The 21,287-nt window shown below is 37.5% G+C and overlaps 3 protein-coding genes across 12 annotated transcripts in view; 1 reads left to right on the top strand and 2 right to left on the bottom strand.

Moving 5' to 3' along the window:
• The first annotated feature begins 350 nt into the window (after positions 1-350).
• On the top strand, positions 351-3,633 carry LOC137586751 (late secretory pathway protein AVL9 homolog). The gene is made up of 4 exons (XM_068302897.1): positions 351-1,520; positions 1,585-1,986; positions 2,060-2,240; positions 2,313-3,633. Exons 1-4 carry the CDS (start codon positions 524-526, stop codon positions 2,866-2,868), a joined length of 2,136 nt encoding a protein of 711 aa, XP_068158998.1. The 5' UTR covers positions 351-523; the 3' UTR covers positions 2,869-3,633.
• On the bottom strand, positions 3,622-5,947 carry Ndc80. The gene is made up of 3 exons (XM_068302898.1): positions 5,798-5,947; positions 5,671-5,739; positions 3,622-5,600 (listed from the first exon to the last, which is right to left on the bottom strand). The coding sequence occupies exons 1-3, from the start codon at positions 5,878-5,880 to the stop codon at positions 3,734-3,736; spliced, it is 2,019 nt and encodes a 672-aa protein (XP_068158999.1). The 5' UTR covers positions 5,881-5,947; the 3' UTR covers positions 3,622-3,733.
• Positions 5,948-6,322: 375 nt separating this feature from the next.
• The window catches only part of LOC137587063 (solute carrier family 41 member 2), a 29,989-nt gene continuing 15,024 nt past the window's right edge, over positions 6,323-21,287 (bottom strand). For 6 of the 10 annotated variants that reach the window (XM_068303312.1, XM_068303308.1, XM_068303309.1 and 3 more), the window contains 8 exons: positions 12,622-13,966; positions 10,650-11,038; positions 9,255-9,579; positions 9,047-9,193; positions 8,839-8,986; positions 8,033-8,238; positions 7,815-7,963; positions 6,323-7,745 (listed from right to left, as the gene is read on the bottom strand). In XM_068303312.1, coding sequence (XP_068159413.1) covers positions 7,542-7,745; positions 7,815-7,963; positions 8,033-8,238; positions 8,839-8,986; positions 9,047-9,193; positions 9,255-9,579; positions 10,650-11,038; positions 12,622-13,150 — 2,097 coding nt within the window. In that variant the 5' untranslated portion in view covers positions 13,151-13,966 and the 3' untranslated portion in view covers positions 6,323-7,541. The remainder of the gene's footprint in view (positions 7,746-7,814; positions 7,964-8,032; positions 8,239-8,838; positions 8,987-9,046; positions 9,194-9,254; positions 9,580-10,649; positions 11,039-12,621; positions 13,967-21,287) is intronic. The other 4 variants (XM_068303315.1, XM_068303316.1, XM_068303317.1 and 1 more) reach the window with 4 other exon arrangements.

Here is a 21,287-nt window from a genome sequence, read left to right as displayed (position 1 = left end):
AAAAAATGTTGAAAAAAAACTCCAGATATGACAATAACACAGCAAACATTTGGAGGAGTTCATTATGGCACTTTAACCCAATAGTCATTTGTTGAAACTGACAAATTATTGTAAACTGCAATGCAAATTGCATTCAGTTTGTTTAATGACTCAATTTGCATTTGCATTTGAGTTTTATATAATTTTCATTGCCTGAATTGAGTTCTTCAAGGGTTAGTTTTCAAATATTTTAACAGCTGTAAATCACTAGAAATGGCGGTTAAATAGCTGAATTTACAGGAGTAATATGTTATCGATAGTCGATAATGAGAATATGTGCATCACTTACGCTTTAAAAACTCACCCCCACAATAGCAACAACAACAACCATAATAGCAGTCATTCGCATTGCAAAAAAATAAGGGAAAACCGAAGAAATTAGTAAAATTTTATAAAAAGGCCTAATAGGAAAATATCTTCAGCTAAGGAAACAAGTGCATTCATCTCTCTGTTTGCCTGTCTGTCTCCTGGTCCTACTGCCACCATGGCCAGCGGCGAGCCGGAGAACAAGCCACCCATTCTACACATTCTTGTTGTAGGATTTCATCATAAACTTGGATGCCAAGTAGAATTCTCCCATCCACCACTAATAGCCGGCTCCACCGGACGCCAGGAGTGTCCATCCGGTTGGAAATATTTGCCCACCTTGGCTCTGCCCGATGGATCGCACAACTTCGTTGACGATACGGTCTTCTTCAACTTGCCCAGTCTCTTTGAGCCGGCGGCCAGTGTCTATGGTGTATCCTGTTATCGTCAGATCCCAGTGGAGCGATTAAAAATCCGTACAGCCGACATGACCCGCAGCACGGTGCAGAAAAGTGTATGCATATTAGCCCGCCTGCCCATCTATGGTTATATTGAAGTAAAGCTATCCCTGATAGCGGATGCCTTCTTCGATCAAGGTGACTTCAGTTGCACGGATCTGTTGATCAAGGCCTATCAACAGTTGAATGCTTGCCTCCTCGACGATGAGTCGCATCGCCCGCTGCGACATTTTCATGTTGGACTGTCGCTGCGTGAAATTGTTCTTCACTGGAGGCACAAGACTTTGATGCTATTCAAGCTGCTGCTTCTTCAGCGACGTGTGGTGTGCTTTGCCTCACCCGTGCGAGGCATGTGTGTGCTCATCTTGGGTATGGCTTCGTTAATTCCTCGATTGCTGGAGAAGGGATTTCAGGAGGTTGCCTGTGTCCGAACATCGCGACCTCTGTCCCCCATGCCAGATTTCACAGCCTCATTGCAAGCGGAAGCAGAGGCTGAATGCGAGGCGGAACAGATAAGTGTGTCGGCAATTGAGGTAATTGAAACAGAGACAATCGATGGGGACTTGGATACTCTAGTGTCGACGGCTGCCTCAGCTGGATCATCACAGTCCACACCCAACTCGCAGACACAGGAATTGAATTTTGGCTTAACCCAGGGTCGGAGCAGTGCAAGCAGTGCATCCCTTACACGAGAAGCTAGCGTCGATACATTGGCCTGTAAGTGCAATATCTATATTGCTATCTTTCTCATTTCATCTCTCCCTCTAATCTCTTATTATAGCAAATTTGATTGCCTTGTGCTCGGTTAATCCGGATGAGTATAGGGCACCGGTGAGCATATTTGCCAGTGGTAATCTCTGCCTACCGTATCTTTCGCTACCTTATATGGACCTACTTAGTGATCCCATGGTTCTCTCCTATATAATTGGCACCTCGAATGTTCTGTTTCAACAAAAACGACAATTGGCCGATGTTTTGGTTGACATTGAGGCAGCTAATCTCGATGTCCATGATGCTGAGCTGCGTCGTCAATTGGTACTGAGCACCGAGGATTTACGTTTTATGGACTATATATTGAAACATGTGCAAACACCGAAAGAGGATGCCGAGGGCAGTGAGCAATGGATACGGGAGCAATTTCAGGGATATATTTTAGCTCTGCTTCGTACAGCTGTGGCGCCAGGTGAGTAGAACATAATGTAAACGATTCCAAGTGCTTATACCCATGGCCCTTCCTTTTCCACCGACTGCTGCAGATGCCACACCAAAAGATAATGATTACTATAACGCACACTTTATGAATGCGTTCAAGAGGACGCAATGCTATCAGGAATGGTATGATGTCAGACCAGATGCGGAATTCTTTGATGTTCTGCCGGCAGGACATCCATTTGCCGGCACCTTATCGGTGGCTGACATGAAACTTAAACTAGCTCAGTAAGAAAGAAACGATTAACTAACCACGTACCTGGGCTCCATTCTAATCATTTTCACCATCTTTCGATACAGAACCATGCAGAATAGTGAGAGTGGGCGAAAAATCAATCAGGCTGTTAATAATACAAGTCGTGCCGTTGGAGGTGCCATTTCGCAGGCCAAAGGAGCGTTCAGCAGTTGGTGGTCATCGATTACCACAGCACCACCAGCAGCAGCAGCAGCCAATGTGTCAGCGACAGCCACTAGCTCATCATCCGCTGACACAGATGCGGCCAATCTCAGCAGCAGTGAGACTAGCGAAGCAGCCGAAGCTGCCGCTGGTGTCCAAGAGATGACAGTTACATTCCAGAATCATAAGGATATTGAGGACTTGGATTTAGCCGGCGTGAGCATACATCTAAGCTCCAGCGGCAATCTAGATTTGGCTCACGAGTCCCGAAGCCTGGGTCAGGTGGGCCAACAAACGGGAATTGTGGAAATTGGCAGAGAAGCGGAACTTTTAGACAAGTCCCAAACACAGCAGCAGCAGCAGCAATCCCATACAGTACGCAGTAGTACGGGTTGTGGGGGAGATGCGGCGGTTCCCTCATCGGTCGATCGTACAAATGGTGATGTCTTTATTGTTTAGAACCACACAAAATTCCTGCGCATTGTAAAAAACAAAACAAACACGAATGCCAAAACTCAGCTCCATACTTAATTAGGTATATATTTATTACACACACACATGCAGGAAAATTTCTTGAATTTTCCTTCTCTTTTTTTTCGTAATTAAATGTATGTGTTAAATATCTCCTTGTCCTTGTCCCAGTTTCCATTTAATGTATATGTGTAAAGCTAAACTTGTTCCAAGTGCAATTTATAATCCAAACACACGCAAAGTATCTATTATTATTACACGCCACAAATTGATATTGAAAATATATACATATTTACATGTATGTCTATATGCAGGGTATTTAATCTATTTGCAACTAATCCACAAGATATAATCAAAATACAATACAACAAAACAACAAAAATTCCCAATTACTCACTTCGATTCTCACGAAGATTTGCTACTCTTGCAGTTAAAATGTTACTTGATTCTTGCATTATACATACTATATACAAGTATTTGTCCGATCAGAAATCCTACTTTCTTCCTCATGATCTCAATAACCCTTCGATCTCGTAAGCTAATAGTTGTCTCGAGATGGCAGCAAGATGGAAACGTTGGAATCCCTTAAATGGCATTCCACTCAAGGGTATGCAAAAAGGGAAGAAAAAAGATATACATATATGTATATGTTCGTGTCGAAAATGAATTACAAATCAAACATGATTTTTTTATATTTTCTAAGAGGGGAGTGAACGGGAAAAGAAAGTGCAATAAAAGAAATAAGAATTTAAACTTCATATTATTATTTTCTAATTAATTGTGAAATAAATTATTACAGTATGGCATAAATAATATCAACAAATCATAACCCAAATGTGGAGTGGAGTGTCTTCTATTCCACAAGATCCGAACGTAGGCGATCCAGTAATGGCAATTGTCCATTTTCTAGATCCTGCTGGAACTGCTCAATGAGCGTTTTAGTTTGGGGAATTGCCAAATTGATTGCATTAAGATGTTTTTCGGCCGAATCCAATTGCTTTTCGTATGCATCGCAGAAGTCCTGTCGAGCCTTAATCCTGGTATATTGATAAATTTCAGCGGTCTCTAAATATTGCAAGTTCATTTCCTTCTTGGCCTCTAGGGATTGCGTAGCTTTGTCCTTAGCGAGGGTCAACTCCCCCATGCGGGAAGTAAGCTCATATTTCTGATCGGTAAGCGCTTGTTCCTGCTGTTCGGTTATGCCACGCTGGCTGCGATATCCGTGGACCAGTTGGGCTAATTGTTGTTCCTGGGCTTTCAGATGGGACACCAGTTTGGACATGTCGGCTTCCAGTTCCATAGTTTTCAGGCTATAATCATGCTTCTGGCGTTCCAGCTGCTGAATCTGTTGCTGATGACTTGAGATCCGTTTACCTAGATGATGGGCCAGCTGGGTGAGCTGACGACGTCGTTCGGGTAAATCGACGCTTTGTGGTTTAAGCGACAGCGACAGCTCCAGATGATCTTCCTGCGGCTGGAGCTGCTCCTGGGCTATTTGGCGCACATCGGTGTTAAACAGCTCGACCTTATCCAGAAGGTTTTTCTTAGAACGTGCCAACATTACCTGCTGATTAAGGGCACGCTCGTTGCCTTCGATGATGCTACGCTTATGAGCTTCGTTCACATTCTGCCGATCGGTGAAGTGGACTTGCAGCTCATTCAATTGGCGAGCTGTGAACTTCTGTTGCGCCACCACGTCCTGAAGGCGCTTCAGTTCATCGGTTAGAGTTTGGATATTCTGATTCCGTTGTTCGCATGTGACAAGAGTAGCCATCGTTGACTCTTCACATTCCTTAGCATTCTCCCAATTGGCTTTAATCCGATTTTCTAGTTGGATCTGCTCTTGGTGCAGTTTATCCCATTGCTGGAGTCTCTTATTGTCCAATGCCTTATCCATATCCTGTTCCACTTGTTGCAATTTGTTGACCAAGCTTAAGATTTCATTCTCGAGGGCAGCACCATCGCTTATCTGCTGTCCGCACTTTCTCGCGATCACAGCATCCCTGACATTTGACTTTAACTCTTCCTCCTTTTCCATCAGCCTCTGGTCCCACGCACGAAAGCAGTCCGCACCATGGGCAAACAGTATCGCATTTAGTTCCTCATTCAGGGGAAAAGCAGCGCGAGTTTGATTTGTATGCGTGGTATGAGTGGTCGACATGGTCGAATCGCTGGCCATGCTAATCTGTTCGGCCGTCTCCATGAATGGAAATTCGTCCTCCTCCATTTCACCTGAGGGTGGATGGGCCAGATCCATTAGGAAGTCCAACATTACAATGATTTGGCCAAAGGAATGTTGTGTTGTTGGCGTCATTAAACTAGACTTGTTTATCTGGTGTGGATATTTCAATTTTGTCAGGGCACTCATTATATTCTCCGCTGCCATATTATTGACCGAGCTAACTGTGACCCGGTTACGCCAGATGTTATGGAAAAAGAAATTGACAATGCAGATGAACTGCTTCATTGTCATTTGACGCAGACAGCCGCTGCGCTGGAAGAAATCATTCGCCACACCTTGAATAGGCTGAACGGAGTGCACGGCATTCAGATACTCCACAATTGCCTGTGTCCTTTCTGACACCCATTTCTTGTCTAAATGATGAGGACCGGTTCGCTCTACGGAGGAGCCAAGCCGCCGATTGGGCGTACTGCCATACATTTGAGTAGCCCGATCACGTTCCAGACACAACGGTTGGACCAAACGGGATGCCGACGACCTTTACATATCAAGGAAACTTATATTTTTGAAATATACATTCGATAAAATGGGACATGGTGATTGGTTACCTTTTATTTGTAGATGGCGCAGCTTTTCCTGACAAGGGAGTAGCAGCAGACATGCTCCGTATCTGCGATCTATTAAGAATGTTATTAGTTAGTTTCTTAAATTACTCATCGAAAATAAAAAGAATACCTGGTCGGCCGCCTCGTACTGCCGACGCTGACATCGTTACGGGCTTCCTCTCGAAATTCCGTGGTTCTTCTTGGCATGTACATGGCGGCGGAAATTTTTATTTATAATTTTGCACCAATTTTAAATTTGAACGCATCAGCATGAAGTTGGCTGCGGCTGTCAATGATAGACCATATCGATTACTATCGATATATATACACATCACGCTCGATATAATATCGATAACATATCGATCTACGTTAATTTGAAATAGAATGCACATTCCACTCACCAACAGCTTTTTCTAACACAAACTAAATTTTATTTTAAAACCTTTTCAGTGACACTTTTGCTTCATCCTTGAGTTTTCAACTCTATTCTTAATTAGTCCACAGCCAAACTATATAACATTTCATGTCAAATATTTTACTATTCAAAATAAAGTTGAATCGTTAGTTTGTTAAGTTGTTTTTCCTATTTTGTGTTTCTATTGTTTATTGTTTTTCTCATGTATTTATTTTGCTTCTTTTATAAGTTACACATAAATTTAAATTTATTGTTTATTAAGTTTTACAATTAAATATCGATCACATTTCCTTTTAGAACGTTTTTTAATCTTCGTCTTACTCTCTCATCGTACATACAATATATAATCATTATAATTTTTCCCTGTTCTCTTTCCTCCCTTTAAACAAAATTAAAAAAAAAAAAAAAAAAAAAAAAAAAACCACAAAAATAAACAGGTTAAACAAAAACAAATTCTAAATCATCATCGGATATTGGGTTTATACATACATATAGAGCTAAACAAAATTGGAACTTAAAAATCTATACATACATATCATCTATACACAATTTGAATTAATAAATACATTTTATACAATCATTATTTTGCTTCATAATTAAAAAAAAAAAATGTTTTTCTTTTTTGTTTTTTTTTTTTTTTTTTTTTGTGTGTGTACGGGGGTAGGCAAAGTTTGTTTTTTGTTTTTGGGTTCTTGGATATATAAAACGAGATTTGTAAAAATCAAATCCATTTCAGATCCGCTAATGTCTACAATAAGGAATTAGGTGGTGGGGACGGGGTCAATGCAATGCATTGACTCCCTAAGGAAAGCATACAAACTGAAATACATAAATTAACAATACAAAATACAAACACATATGCATACATACTATATGCATAAGTTAATGAAAATTTACATTTCTCATCATCTGCTCAATATCTCTTTGCCGTCATCAAAACTTTTTTCTTCTCTCTTATTGTGTGTGATTGAATGTGTTTTGTTTTTTGTTTTGTATATAATATTGTCCTAAAAGCCTTAAAAAAATTAATTTATGCAGCATGTTGTGTGTGTGAGTGTGTGTGTGTGTGCAGCAAATGAAAAGCCAAAGTTAAATACAAACACAAATATATAAATTAATCATTCTATGGAAATTAATAATATTTATGAAATTTTTTTCTTGTTTTTGCAATAGAATTTTTTAACAATTATTATGTAGTTTTACATTTAAGTTTGCTTTTTCGTTTTGCTTCCAATTTAATTATTAATATTTTTATTTGTAGGTACTTGAAATTGTGTGTTTGTGTGTGTGGCTGCATTTCAATTGTTTTGTCTTTTCATTTAGTTGCTAGCTAAGAGACAATAATGAAAATCCAAAAAATAAATGTATGGACCAAAAAGTGGCCATATATTTTTCTAGGCTATTTGGATTGGTTTTCTCTCTGTGTGTATGTGTGTGTGTGTGTGTGTGTATGTTTAGTTTAGTTGGGAGCATTTAATGTTTCTAAACCGGCACCGTATTGTTTATTCACAGACATGGTAAATAGCCAGGCCAGGGCAAGTAAACTGCTACCCAATAGATCACCCAATGCAGTTAAATATGGAATAGACGAATTATCCGGATCGATCTTCCATTTCCACATGGCATGCACAATAATGTGTGCTATATAAAGCAACAGCATTACCTGAAAAATAGCAAAAACCGAATCCAATTAAGATATGTGAAAGCATTTATGTATATATTCGACACGAACCTGTATTAAACTGGCCGTCAGATAGGAGAGCACAAACACCCAGGATATCGTCGATGTGTTCATATTTATATAGTCAGCGACAAAAATGAATAGCACGTTGCCAGGTATGGACATGGCAATGAGTATCCTTGCCGTTTTAGCATAGGGAACTAGAAGAAATGGACAGCATCAATTAATATAAGAATGTTTTTCACAGTCCATTCGACGTAGGTACTTACCGCCCTTGAAAAGTGCCCGCCAGGGCCATTCCCAGATCTTTGTATGCGGTGGTATAATGCCAATAATTGAGCTCTGATGCAGCATAGTTGATATTTTGCTGGCCTGCACCGATACCAGATTGCCGCCAATGCCATTGATGATCGGTTGAAAGACCACAAAGCCATTGAATACCTCAACAGCAGCATCGAGCACAAGACCACCCAGGCTGCAACAAAATAGAAGGGAATTCCAACATTTCATTCAAATTCTGAGACAAGATCATTTACGCTTTATATTTAATATTTGCAAAATCCTCTTCTAATTATATATATAGCTATTTTTATACGATATTCAATCAATATTAGAGACGACCCCTTCACCAACGACTTGTCCAATTAACAAAGAGTCAAAATATTGTGAAGCCAAATTTAGCAATGGCCAATGATTTGGCACAAAACCCATTATCATCATCATCATCATCATCAAACAAACAAACAAACAAACGAGATATCTAAATATATACGTATTTATATATGTATATATATATATTTATTTGTATCTTTGTGTCGTTTTAGCAAAAACAGAAAAAAAGTACTTATCATGGCCCCAATTTACAAAAGAAATAAAAATAAAAACACTTAGAAAAACATACAAGTGGACCCACATACGTAAGCAACAGCGGTAGACATCGACCCGGACTTTCAAGAAATAATTGAAAATAGATTGATAGAACGCCATAGAACGAAACTCGATGGAGACACTGGATAACTCTATAAATGCCCTCTCATCCTGAATCTACATATATGCGTTGATATTTACGACTTACCCGCTTATGCAGAGGGCAGAGAGTACGGGCACCCAGCCGCTCTTTAACACGGGACGTGTAAACTCATTCTTCAGGACAATGACCACCCACATGGGCAATAGGACCAAATAGCAGGTAACCACAATAAATGTTATCCAAAGATGCGTTTCTGCAAAGATAATTCACATTGAAATATCACCAAAATCTGGTATCTATGTATATCCCTTACCGATATGCTCGTAGAGCAGCGAGGCAATAAATGACAGCAAACTAATTGATACCACATCACCAATAGAGGCAGCCAACGGTGTGGCCAAATTATCAGGATTCAGGCGATACTTTTGCGAGAATAGAATCACAGCAACCAGCACAAAGTCTAAACGGGAAGAAATTATAAACATTGGAGATCCTCGTGGGCGGGAGATGTGGAAGCTTACCTAGCACAAAACATGATGAGGTGGCCGTAAACATCGCCGAGGCGGTCAATAGCATGACATTGCGAAAATAGAAGTTTCCCGTCATCGCAGCGCCGACACTAACCGCAAACATGGCCACCAGGAATGAGGCGACTGTCGCCTGCACTTGCACCAAGGCAATATTGCCCACTATCATTCGTGTCACATCCTTGCGCGATGTCATATTGCCTAAATTGACCTGAGTCGAGAGTCGTGAGGCCAGGCACATATCCAAATTGCCCTTCAATCCAAGTAAAGCTGGTACCAAAATGAACAATTCGCTCACGTTCTTGAACACATACCATTTCTAATAGAAACGAAACAGAAAGAGAAAAAGAATATAGTATATACATATATGTGTATCTTTCGATTTATGGCCAACTCCTTCCCCTCCTCCCATTGACCAGTGTCAGATGTGCAGGTTTTGGCCGCTTAGCGTCAGTTTAGCCCAGAATTCTCTTGCCCATTAATTAGCGGGCCCATAAATATACATATTTCTTAATATTTAAACACTTTTATTTCATTCATTTCATATTCAATGTAAATTTTAGTTAAAATATTTCGCATCTCCTCTCACTCTCCCTCCATCCACCTGTTACCGGCTAAATCTATTTGGCCATTAAGCCAACAGTTTAGATTGTCCAAATATTGACTCAAGTTTCTATTCTTAGATTCTTAACATATCAGTCTGAAAATTATTATAATATCAATAATTCTAGCGTCTAACTAACTAACTAACCCCTCACTCAGACTTCAAATGAGGCGTAAAAAGGCTTTTGATTAAAGCTGTTAGAAAATGAAAGAAACTTTCATTCAAAACTTTCATCAACATTGTTGATAACGAACTTTTTCCACAGAAGACCACAAATCAATTCTGGTTTTTCATATGGTTCTGAAAGAAAATCTCTCATTTCATTAGGCCTATTGTCTGAACCTTACTTTTGCCAAAGATACCTCTACCATAGACTTCTTCCTGTTAACCATTTCAGGGCCACAGTTTCCCATTGGCAACATTCTGTGAATAGCTTGTGTGGAGCCATATCAATTCTGTGCTAAAGAGAGGAGTTAACTGATTTGCTTTCATTATGTCATTAAGCAATTTTGAAAATTCATCTCAAAATATATCAAAATGTGTTAACGATATGACTGAAGCATATTATCTTTACTTATGTTTTAGCATTTCTAATGACTAATGTGAATTGAAATACGTCTATTAAAAGTTCCATTAAAGTTAATGCTTTAAAGTTTAAACAAACAAGTTTCTGAGACTAATAATGTTTGATTATTATCCCGACTTTAGAAAGAAGTGTGTCTAAATGAGCTCAGCTTTTTATAAATTCATCACTCAGACTAAAGAAGTTAATCGCTTAGACTTACCTCGACACGACCAAGAACAATGCCAGCGCCTATTGTACCGATGCCGGCCAAAAAGAATGGTATAGAAACTTGTAGGAGAATCGTTGTCCATTTTTCTTGCTTGATGCCGCCGGGTCGATTGAGGGCCAATTTCTCTTCCGAACTGCCATTGATGCCAGCAATGCTGGAGGCATCTGTGCCCAAGATTTGAGAACCATTGCCGCCAGGACCACTGCCGCCTCCTCCACCGCCGCCGCTGCTACCACCACCAGCTCCGCCACCGCCGCCGCCACCACTTGCCGCACCAGGATCGGGTTCGGAGGATGCTATGGACGTCGTGATGATTGAGCTTAGTGAACCAGTTGTTGAATGTGGCGGTAAGCCGGACAATTTCTCATTGTCTGTGGGGTCTAAGTGTATGTGTGTGTGTGAGTGTGTGTAGTTGTGTGTGATACGAAGGTGATGCATGGGGAAAGGAGAAACAAAAATAGGCAAATGGCTGGTTAGTATTACAGTTAGATATGTACCTATGTATGTACATGTATACAAGACACAAAGGAGCAGCACAGTTAACATCAAGATCAACACATTCATGAATCAAGCAAGGGACTAAGGCTAAATTTAGCTTGTATTATTCAATTAGCAAGCCAATTCATTAGCAACACTATAAATTATGATTTTTTGTTGGTGTTTCTGCGATTTTTTTTTTTTTTTTGTTTGTTTTTGACAGCAATTAAGACACGCTATTCGTCTCTCTGCGCTCGGCAAACGAGTTTTTCGTTTTTCTTTTTTCTGTTTTCTGTTCTCCGTGTACGTTTCAATTAATAAACCATAAGCAAATTCGCCAGAGACAGAAACAGAGACCGAATCCGAATCTGAATCTTTAGGTATATACATATAATTCAACAGCAAGAAAGAGTGAAAAAAAGGCATGCAAGTAATTAATATGAGTAGTAACATTTTATCATACATCATCAAAGAGTCAAACATGCTTAAAGCTTTTGCAATTGTTTATCTCGAATAAAACTGTTTAGAATGGCTTATAAAAACTAAACAAAATAAAGAACGAACAAAAAAATGTCCAACAGTCATTAAAAAACTGTCTACGAATATTTGCGTTTCTTTTTTTTTTTTTTTTTTTTTTTGCTGCTCATGACAGAAAGAAATTCTAAGAGAATTGGATCTATCTATATACATATGACTAGGATAAGAGTAGGAACAAGATACATACATGGGAATAATGAGGGAAAGTAGGAGAGAGAAAGAGAGAGACAACAACTCATTTCACACAAATGTACAGATAGGGTTAATCCTTGGCAGTTATATGTTTGATCCAATTGGAGTCTTTCTGTCTGTATATACATAGACTATATACGTATATTTTCCTGTTCTTTGTCGTGATCGTCAATACAGTGGACTCTCTGTCTGTGTTTAGCAACGTAAAGAGGGGAAATCCCGAATACACATTTGATAGTGTGACCGTTTTGCCATTTTTTGGCATGCAATTAAGCTTCAAAGTTTCTAGTTTCGATTGAACCACTTGTGTTCGTTAGCCATGGGTCCACTGTATAGTAATTGCAATCGGATACTGATCGGATCTATGTATATAATATAAATACATGGGGTATCAAAGTCGCATTCAGTCGGATATATGATGACAATTTGCCCCTTGAATTATGCAATTATTCTTTTCTTAGCTACAGGACATTTGAAAAAGAGTCCATTGCATACTTTAGGGGAAAACTTTTCTAAATTTCCTCACATGCCACATTTTGATCCTATCATTCTGAATAGGTTCGGAATACGGAATAACCGACTTTGCAGTGACTCCAGGAACGAGAAAAAGGACTTTTGTTTCCATGAAACGTGTGTGAGTGTGTGTGTTTGGGTGTGTCTTTCTCCGCATGGTTTGTAGATTGTCTTGTGTGTTTGGGTGTGGGTGGGTTTGTGTGGAATTCATTCTTTTGTTTTCTTTTTTGTGGGACGCACTCACCGTCGTTTCCATTGTAAATTGTGAATAGTTTGTATTTATCATCCGCAGCGACATCTAAGGGTGTTGTTGTTGTCAGTGTGGACATTTGTTGTTGGTATATTGGTGGTGTTGAGTATAATGATGGTGATGGTGATGCATTTGTATTTGTATTTTTGTTATTTGTATTATTATCATTATTATTATTATAATTATTATTACTATTATTATTATTATTATTATTATTGTACATGTTTATTGTTGTCGATGGCGGGGAGGAATGTGTAGCTGTGGTGGATCCTGCTCCAGCTGTTGTTGTTGTTGTTGGTTCGCCATCGGCAGCATTGGGATCCAATTGCGGATTCGTATAGCCTGAGAGTCGTCGCACATTGAGCGGCGAGAGGTTATTCGCCGTTGTTGTTGATCTTTGTCGCAGTTTCAGCTCATTTGGTTTTGGTGTGGATGTTGTTGTGGATGGTATTGGTATTGGTATTGTTGTGGATGGTATGTTCTGGTTGTGTTGCTCTGTCTGATGTTCGTTTGGTAGCGACATCTTTGCATCTGTCCGGTTTCAATAATGTCGTGTAGAAGGTGCCTAAAGCGTGCCTAGCCCCAAAAACAAAAACCAACAAGAAACGAGGTGATTTTTGGGTGGATTTTTGTGGGAATTGTGTTTTTCAACTTAACTAAAATTGTATTTAACTAATGCAATTCTCTCTCTGTGTGTGTGTGGTGGATTTTTCTTTAATTTTTTTGCTTTAAAGCAAAACGAAACAAGTGCAGCAATAATTTATAATATATATAAATATTTATATATTCTTTTTCTTTATGGAATTTGCATAGTTTTTGGTTTTTTTTCTGTTTTTTTTTTTTAGCTAAACAAAAAATTCTATAATTTGAAATATCACACGATTGATTGGTTTTTGTTTTTTTTTTTTGATCTTTAATAAATTAATAAATTAATGAAAAGTGATTGAGGTTTTTGCAATTTTTTTGTTATTTGTTTTGTGTTTTGTTTTTCAAGTGTCATAGAAGAATGTATGAGAAATTGGGATAAAAATTTGAGAAGAAAAATTCCAAAATGGCGTTTGGTTTACATTTTTGAATGGAAGTGTTTTTGGTTAGGGTCTTCTCTTTCGTCGTCCTATAAGAATTTGTTTTTCTTTTCTTGTGAGCAATATTCTTTGGTTATGGTAAATTCTGTCCAGATCCAGTCGTGTGGGTCGTTTAATCCGTTCCTTGTTTTGGTTTGATGTTGGGAATTATGAAGGGATTGGGGGGAAGTGGTTTTTGGTAATGGTGAAGAGGGGTAGAAGAGGTAGAAGAAGACGAGGAGGACTGAGCTTTAGTCACCGGACCGTTGATATGGCTGCAATGCAACAACAACAATGCATTTGTTTTATATATAAATTAAGTAATTTACTAATTCTTTACAGAGAAAGGAAATCAATGGAAATCAAACGAAACGAAAAAAAAAAAAAACTATAAAAGCCAAATGAAGTTTCACACTAAGATGGAAATCAATAATTTACCAAACTAAAAGAAGAGGCAATTCACTTGTTGCCTTACATATGTATCCTTACAGATCCCTTTTTGCCCCTCCCAATTGCTAGCCAATTGCTAGTCCGTCTAAGCGGAAGATTCTCTCTGCGACAAATTGCGCCAATTGTCATAACGAAGAAGTCTTCATAGCAACCAATTAAACAACCTGCCACGGGCCATCATCTCTTCGTCATCATCATCATCAGCTTAATTATAAACCACCAGCAGGCAGCAGCACCACAGCCACAAAACGGCACCACCAGGCGTCATCTCTCACACTTGCGCCAGAGTAGACCAGTTTTATTTCTTTATGAATCTTGTTTTTTGTTTTTCTTTTTATAATTATTATTTGTGACCCACGCATTTTGTGTATTAATGAAAACATTTGACAGTTAATAACCAGTTTTATTTGAAAATCTATTGAAAATGTGTGCTAAACCTGCAGCTGCGAAGCGTTTTTTTTACTTTTCAAGTTTATGGACTTTTTTTGTGTTTTCGACAACCGATAAGCACATATTTTTTGTTTTCAGGAAAGAAGAAAAAAAATGTGATTAAGCCCGTTAGCCTGTTGGCAATTGCCTCGGACCTGCCCCCACACCCCAGCCAATGCCTTAGCTCTCCTCCCCCCTTGACCGTATTGACAGCAAGAATGTTGGTCGGTTAGTCGATTGGTTGGCTAGTTGGTTGGCCAGTTGAACAGACTGGCTAAATCCATGCCCGTGATTGTAAATCGTAAGTTCAGTCAACGATCCACTTAAAACGATCATCGAGAAGGGTTCGACAATAACAACAATAACCGGACTTAACTTATCAGCTGAAGAGTGTGTGAGTAGACAGTTATGAAGTTAATAAAACAAAAAGCCCCAGGGACTTAAACAAACTCAATTTCAAATCAAAGTCACACGGCCACGCGCCAATTTCAGGCCCACATAACAATGCAAATCACTATGAGGATTATAAGTATAGTAAGAGAGATTTCGGGTTCGTGTTCAAATTCTATTGCCATAAATTCATTCATTCATGTCAAAACTAAAGTTATTCTCGGTTATTCCGGGTTTTTTTCTGTTCTTTTAGCAGCGTTTTTCACCTTTAATCTTATCTCTTTTCCGAAACTTATTAATGTCCAGACAAATTCGACGAATTAGAAGTCAACACTAAGTTAACCAAGCTTCGAGAATATGATTTGTATCAATATGTAAACAATTGGTAATAATAAACACAACATTTCATTATCATTATCGTAAATATAACACACACATCATTATTATTTTTTCAATTAATCATCATTGTTTCCTCAAAACGTAGCGACGACGACAACAACGTAACGAAATGTTTATAATTTACCTACTTAAAATGAAATACAACAGCAAATAAACAACATATAAAACATCTTCAATCAATGTCAAATTTGTATGCATAGATATGGATCGAATGCCAATAGAATATCGATCGATAGAACTCATTGTAGATTGTAGATTGCCGAAGACATGACAAATTGTTAATAGATTGGAAAACTGATAAATCTTACAATTGTTCGATTTAAAGATCGATAGTTGGATCTTAGGATCGTTAGATCTCACATCGATTAATGCCTAAGATATAGATCTCTTGTTCGAATTCAAGATCGTTAGATCTTAGATTAGCCAACTTAGGCAAAAGCTAATGTTTAGAGGATTGTTGGGATAGATTATTTCAAGGCTGTTGCTGTAACTTGTGGAGTTTGCTGTACTGTTATCAGGCCTTTGATTTGTTTCGAGATTCACCTCTACTATAGAGGCATTATTATTATTTAACAAGCTGTAAGAGGGGTATATAATTAATATTTTATCAAGCCACAGCAATCAATTGATGAATTATATATAACACAAAATTGTCAACAACAATGGACAATCTCCCCTCTCCCAATCCCATTCCCATCCAAAGGAGAATACTCTAGAGTCTAGAGTCTAGAGGGCTCTATACACAGCCTCGGAAACAGAAATGCACATTGTATATTTCGGATTGATAAGATTACAATAGACTTTCGTGCGAGGGAATAATTTTCCTTTTCCATCTCCAATTGTGAATAGAAAACCTATTAGCAAAATCCATTGCACATTCCAAAATTTGCTCAAGTTCAAAGTCAAGTTGTGTGAATTGACAGACAAAAATTTCGTCATACAAATTACTTTTCATTTCGGTTTTTGGTTGGCGACTAATGACAAATCGAATGGCAAGCCAAATGCAAAACTAAAACGAATTTCGTTTTTTATCTCTTTTCTTTTTTTGTTTTTGCTTTTCAATTAAAAAAGTTTTTTTTTTCCAATGCGGAACTTTACTCTGATGACTATACACAAATTGTAATTATTGTCGGAAAGCGCGGCAAGCGAACAAACTAGCCAGACCCAACCAACCAGCCGGTCAGACGAACAGCCAGCCAGACAGCCAGTTAGCCAGCAATCAGACACTTCGTGGGGCATATAAATGCAGCTTGATTAGGGGGCAACCACACACAGAAATGCCGCCCGCTCTAACCATGGGCGTCCCCCATCCGCACTGTGTGCAGAGGAGGAGAGGTTCACATGAGTTGAGTTGAGGGTGGAGGATGGAGGCAATAAAACAACGCTATTAATGGCAAAAGATGAACAAATATTTGTTTGTATTCACATATTTAATTCATAAAACTAATCCTGAGACTTAGCTTTAGTCTGAAGAACCTTAAACCCAAGATCTCTAGGAACACTTTGGGATCTATTTTAGAATCGTTCGATCCTTAGTTCCTCTTCATGGTAATTTCCTTAAAGTTAATCGCCTAATCTTTTGTTTGTTCGTTCCTGTCGCCGCCGCCCCCTTTTTTTTGGGGGGCCAATTAAACTCTTTGGGTGTTTATTTCTAGGTGGGCAATTTAGAGGCAATTGGCTTATCGTTAAAAAACAGTAACTAATCGATTTTTGATACTTATTATTATATGCTTTTATTTGGCTTCTTCTTGCTTTTTGTGCTCAAATACCAAGAAGCGAAAAAACAAAAACGAAATTGAGCTGGTTTTTTTATTTCCATGAATTTTATTCCGACTTGGTGACAATTTGTCTGCCAAATTCCAGTTCTCTGCTGATTGTATGGAAATTTTGCACAGGGTCGTCAAGTTGTCGAATAATAAAACAAAAACAACAAACAAACACAGATAGTCGGTGCTTTATGATCGGGCAGAATTCGGAATTAAGAGTTCCCCCCTTAAGGTATGCTAAAAGAAATGAAATTGTGTCTAGCCAAATCTTGCATTCTAAAAATATATAAATGATAGCCTTTTCCTTTATTACCTCCTCTCGAAATATGGCTTTGGAGTAATCTCTATCGTATTGAAGTCATTAATCTAGATCAAGGTCGGGTTCTAAAAGTGTGGCAGATGGAATTAGTTTTTATCATGGCGCCAGGTTACCAGTTAGAAACTTAGCCAACAAGAAGAAAGAACAAAATTTAAGTGCTATGTATATACATACATATATACTCTTTTACAATTCTCCCATAAAGTTTTTAATCTGTCCCAGAGTTTTTATGCTTTTACGGGTTTTTCAGAAACACAAGTAATATAAATGACAAAATATGTATGTTTATGCTCTTTTTTATTTTTGGATAGAGAGAGATATGAGACGCGTGTTGAGAACTTGTAAAGAATATTGAATAGAATTACTAGATGGCCAAATGGCTTTGTGACAGAAAGGACCACAACTTGAAAAGAAATGTCTAAAAAGGAGGGATTTTGGTAAAGGACTTAATTACACTGAAAGCTATGTGAAAGGTTTGCTTTTCTTCATAGAGATGTATTACCGATTCTTTTAATTATCCTACAGATCTAGCTGTAAATATAAGGTATATATTTATGTGAGAATCATGTAGGAGTAAGTGTCTGTTTAGGTTGTTAAATGCTTTCGAGGGGACGACAAGTGTCAGCTTAATGGGGCACAACATTATAATCCCAGCAGAATGCGCGTTAATTTGTAAAACGTGCGCTAAATGTGCAAGCTTCAACTAAGCTAATTTCTATTTATTGTGATTAAGTCTCGGCAATGTCCAGGCATATACAATACACACACACACACACACACACCTATGTTTGTATCTTCTATGTAGATACATAAGCTCGTTTATTTAAATAGTATGTATTTCCAGAGATTTGCGATTCAAAATAAACTAGCTTTTTGGTTTCAATTAAAAAATTAAAACCAAATTGTTTTGCGTTATTTACATTGAATAGAAAAAGCACCCTGTATACCCTAAGCAATGAGTCTGGCAGGGTATTTGAGCTTCGTTGTGATTCGATCAGTTTCTTTATATTTGATTAAAAAACGTGTAACCCACATGTCGGCTACGTAATGTCATTTGCTTGTCTCATGTTGAATCATAGATATGCAAATCTATGGTAAGCATTCACGTGAAACTCACAATTCCCTTTCTCTCTCTCTCTCTCTCTCTCTCTCTCTCTCTATGTCTCACTCATTAAAATATGAACTTAATGTAAACGAACTTAAAGATCAAATTTTAAATTAACCTTAATTAAATGCCAATCAAAAAACAAAATGTCTTAAATATAATTTATCTGGCTAACAGAAACTAAAAAAAGAAAATCTATTCCCCCTGAATTATTATTGTATAAATCTTTAATTTTGACAACATTTTTGTTGTTGATGACGCAGTTTTACTTATAAATTTGATTTAATGAATGGACACAATTTCGTTTTGTAAGTCCAAAAACTGGAACTTTTGCTTAAAATGTCGTTCAACTTCACATGGCACACACACAAACACACGCACAGAAGTAAAACAAAACAAAAATTAATATTGTTTATATTTATATACATATGCAAATTGGCATAAAACGTGTATATAGACAGAATGCTAGGAAAAAGCATAAAACAAAAGTCTTTGTGTTATATATTTCAACTAAGTGGAAATTCATTTTAAGGATTTTCTTTATATAATCAGTTTTAAATTAGATTGGAATACACAATTATTGAAAATTCAGAGACAAAACAAAACCAGCTGAACACTCCAAGGGAAGTTAATTTATATGGTTAATGGTGTAAAAACTTGGGCTTAGTTCAAAGAAACTTAAAGTCCTTCATACAAATCACAATCAAAGACAAAAACTATCATCAGAAAAACCACATACGATTTCCATCGATAAGAAGTTAAAGAAGAAATGACATCATCCCCTCCGCCCTCTTTAATACAAAAATGCTGCATCATCGAGATTGTTATCTCAGCGGGCTCATTCATTGCCAATTGGCAATAGCCAGTTCTCTATCTAATTGGCTTTTACCCCTTCCCAACCTTTGCAAAGATTAAGGAGAATATCCAAGGAAAATTTACTTTCTTTTCTTCTTTCCAAGACAAATGATTTCATTTCAGTTAACGAATAATTTGTGAAATTTTATGATTTATGGGGGTTTTTATTTTTCATTTCAAATGCAATTAAAAGATGACATTTTTATTAATTTTTTTTTTATTAGCTAGTGGAAGGGATTAGTTATTTTAGTAATATATTTTTAATTAGATGTTTGGGAAAAATTTACATTTAAAAAAACTCAGAAATTCTGAGCAAACGCTTCCCCCTTTCCTATGCTCCAATAACAATTGCAATTATTTAAACTTTATAGTGTGTTATTTTTGTTCTCTTTTCTAATAACATTATACAATGTAATTAACAATTGGCTTTACCTGGTCTAGAGTAGACTAAACTGCAAATTCCATTACACCTTTCCCCCCAACACCACTAAATATAAAGGTCGTTATAACAATACAATACAATACAAAAAATTGTTTAATTGCCTATTATGCATTTAGAGCAGTTAGCATAGGAAACTAAATGTTAGTTTTCCTTTCTCTCTCCAATGGAGATATCGCCTTGAATCTTAAACCTCAAAAGTTAAGACCTCTTAAAGTCGCACCCTACATACATATATGAGAATACCATAAATACTGAATATACATACATATGTATGTATATATTAGCAAAATTTTATAGACATATGTGTGTATTAAGAGTACAAGTGGTGAATGGCAAGAAAACAAAAAGAACACATTAAGTGTATGGTGGGTGGTGGTGGGAGAGGGGATGTGGAGGGGTGATGGAGAACCTCATTAACCACACGCAGCAGTTGGCAGTTAAATGAAAATAATGAAAATTGCACATGACACAAAATAACAAAAAGAAAACAAAAATATCCCCCCCCATAAGCCCAATTGTCAATTGATTGGCGACTTAAAGATACCCTGTTTCAAAGTCAATATACTTTATCACCTGCAGTTGACATAGATTTGAGTTCTTAGAACTTGAATAGAAACTTCATCCAATATGATTAGGACCAATACTCTTTTGAAACTGTTGATCTCTATTTCAAACCCGGACGTGTAGTTGGCGTTTCCCTTCCTTGCAGTAGAAAGTTAATGTCAAGAATTGTGGGTTTTCCTTTAATTTATATCTCACAATCAGTTTCACATACTTTTCGTTCGTTTTGTTGTAGGCTTTTCCTGGTGACACTTTTTTAACTTGTTTAAATTCATAAGATTCAACATCTAGGTGTATAAGTTCATACATATGTATACAGTTGATCGACATTCTCTGTGTTTTGTTTGCCCAACAACAATTCATAATTCTATTTGCTTCTTTTTGGCATACTTTTCAGAAGGTCGCTAACTGTTTTCACATTCACTTCCTGTTGGAAATGGTTCTAATCTATATCTGCTATATGTGGATTTCTGTGCAAAATATTGAAGCATTCATAATTGTTCTTTGAAGTCTCGAAAACGTACCATAAAAATTGAAATTTCTTTCACTTCATGCATTCCAATTTAGCTAAGCCCGGCGCATTGGCAATTCATTGATGGGGGGAAAACCCAGCCAAACAAGCCAAACGCATGCGCAACGATGTTGCCGGGCCAAAAATTGAAAACGATTCATCGATCGGTCGTTCGATCGGTCGGTCAATCTGGCCATAAGAACTAGCAAACAAAACATACATAAAAGACAAAAAACTCAAACAAAATGCAATTTGGCCGTGAAAATGTTTAACTCGACGTGGGGTAAACATAAATTAATTATTATTAAATTGTATTTGAGTTTGTGTTTCGTTTAGTTTCGGTTTGCGTTTTCTTTTGTTTTGTTTCTT

Source organism: Drosophila tropicalis, unplaced genomic scaffold, assembly GCF_018151085.1.
Source record: "Drosophila tropicalis isolate 14030-0801.00 unplaced genomic scaffold, ASM1815108v1 contig_158, whole genome shotgun sequence".
NCBI lineage: Eukaryota > Metazoa > Arthropoda > Insecta > Diptera > Drosophilidae > Drosophila > Drosophila tropicalis.
Note: the sequence above shows the minus strand (reverse complement) of the source record. Positions and strands in the feature narration are given on the sequence as shown.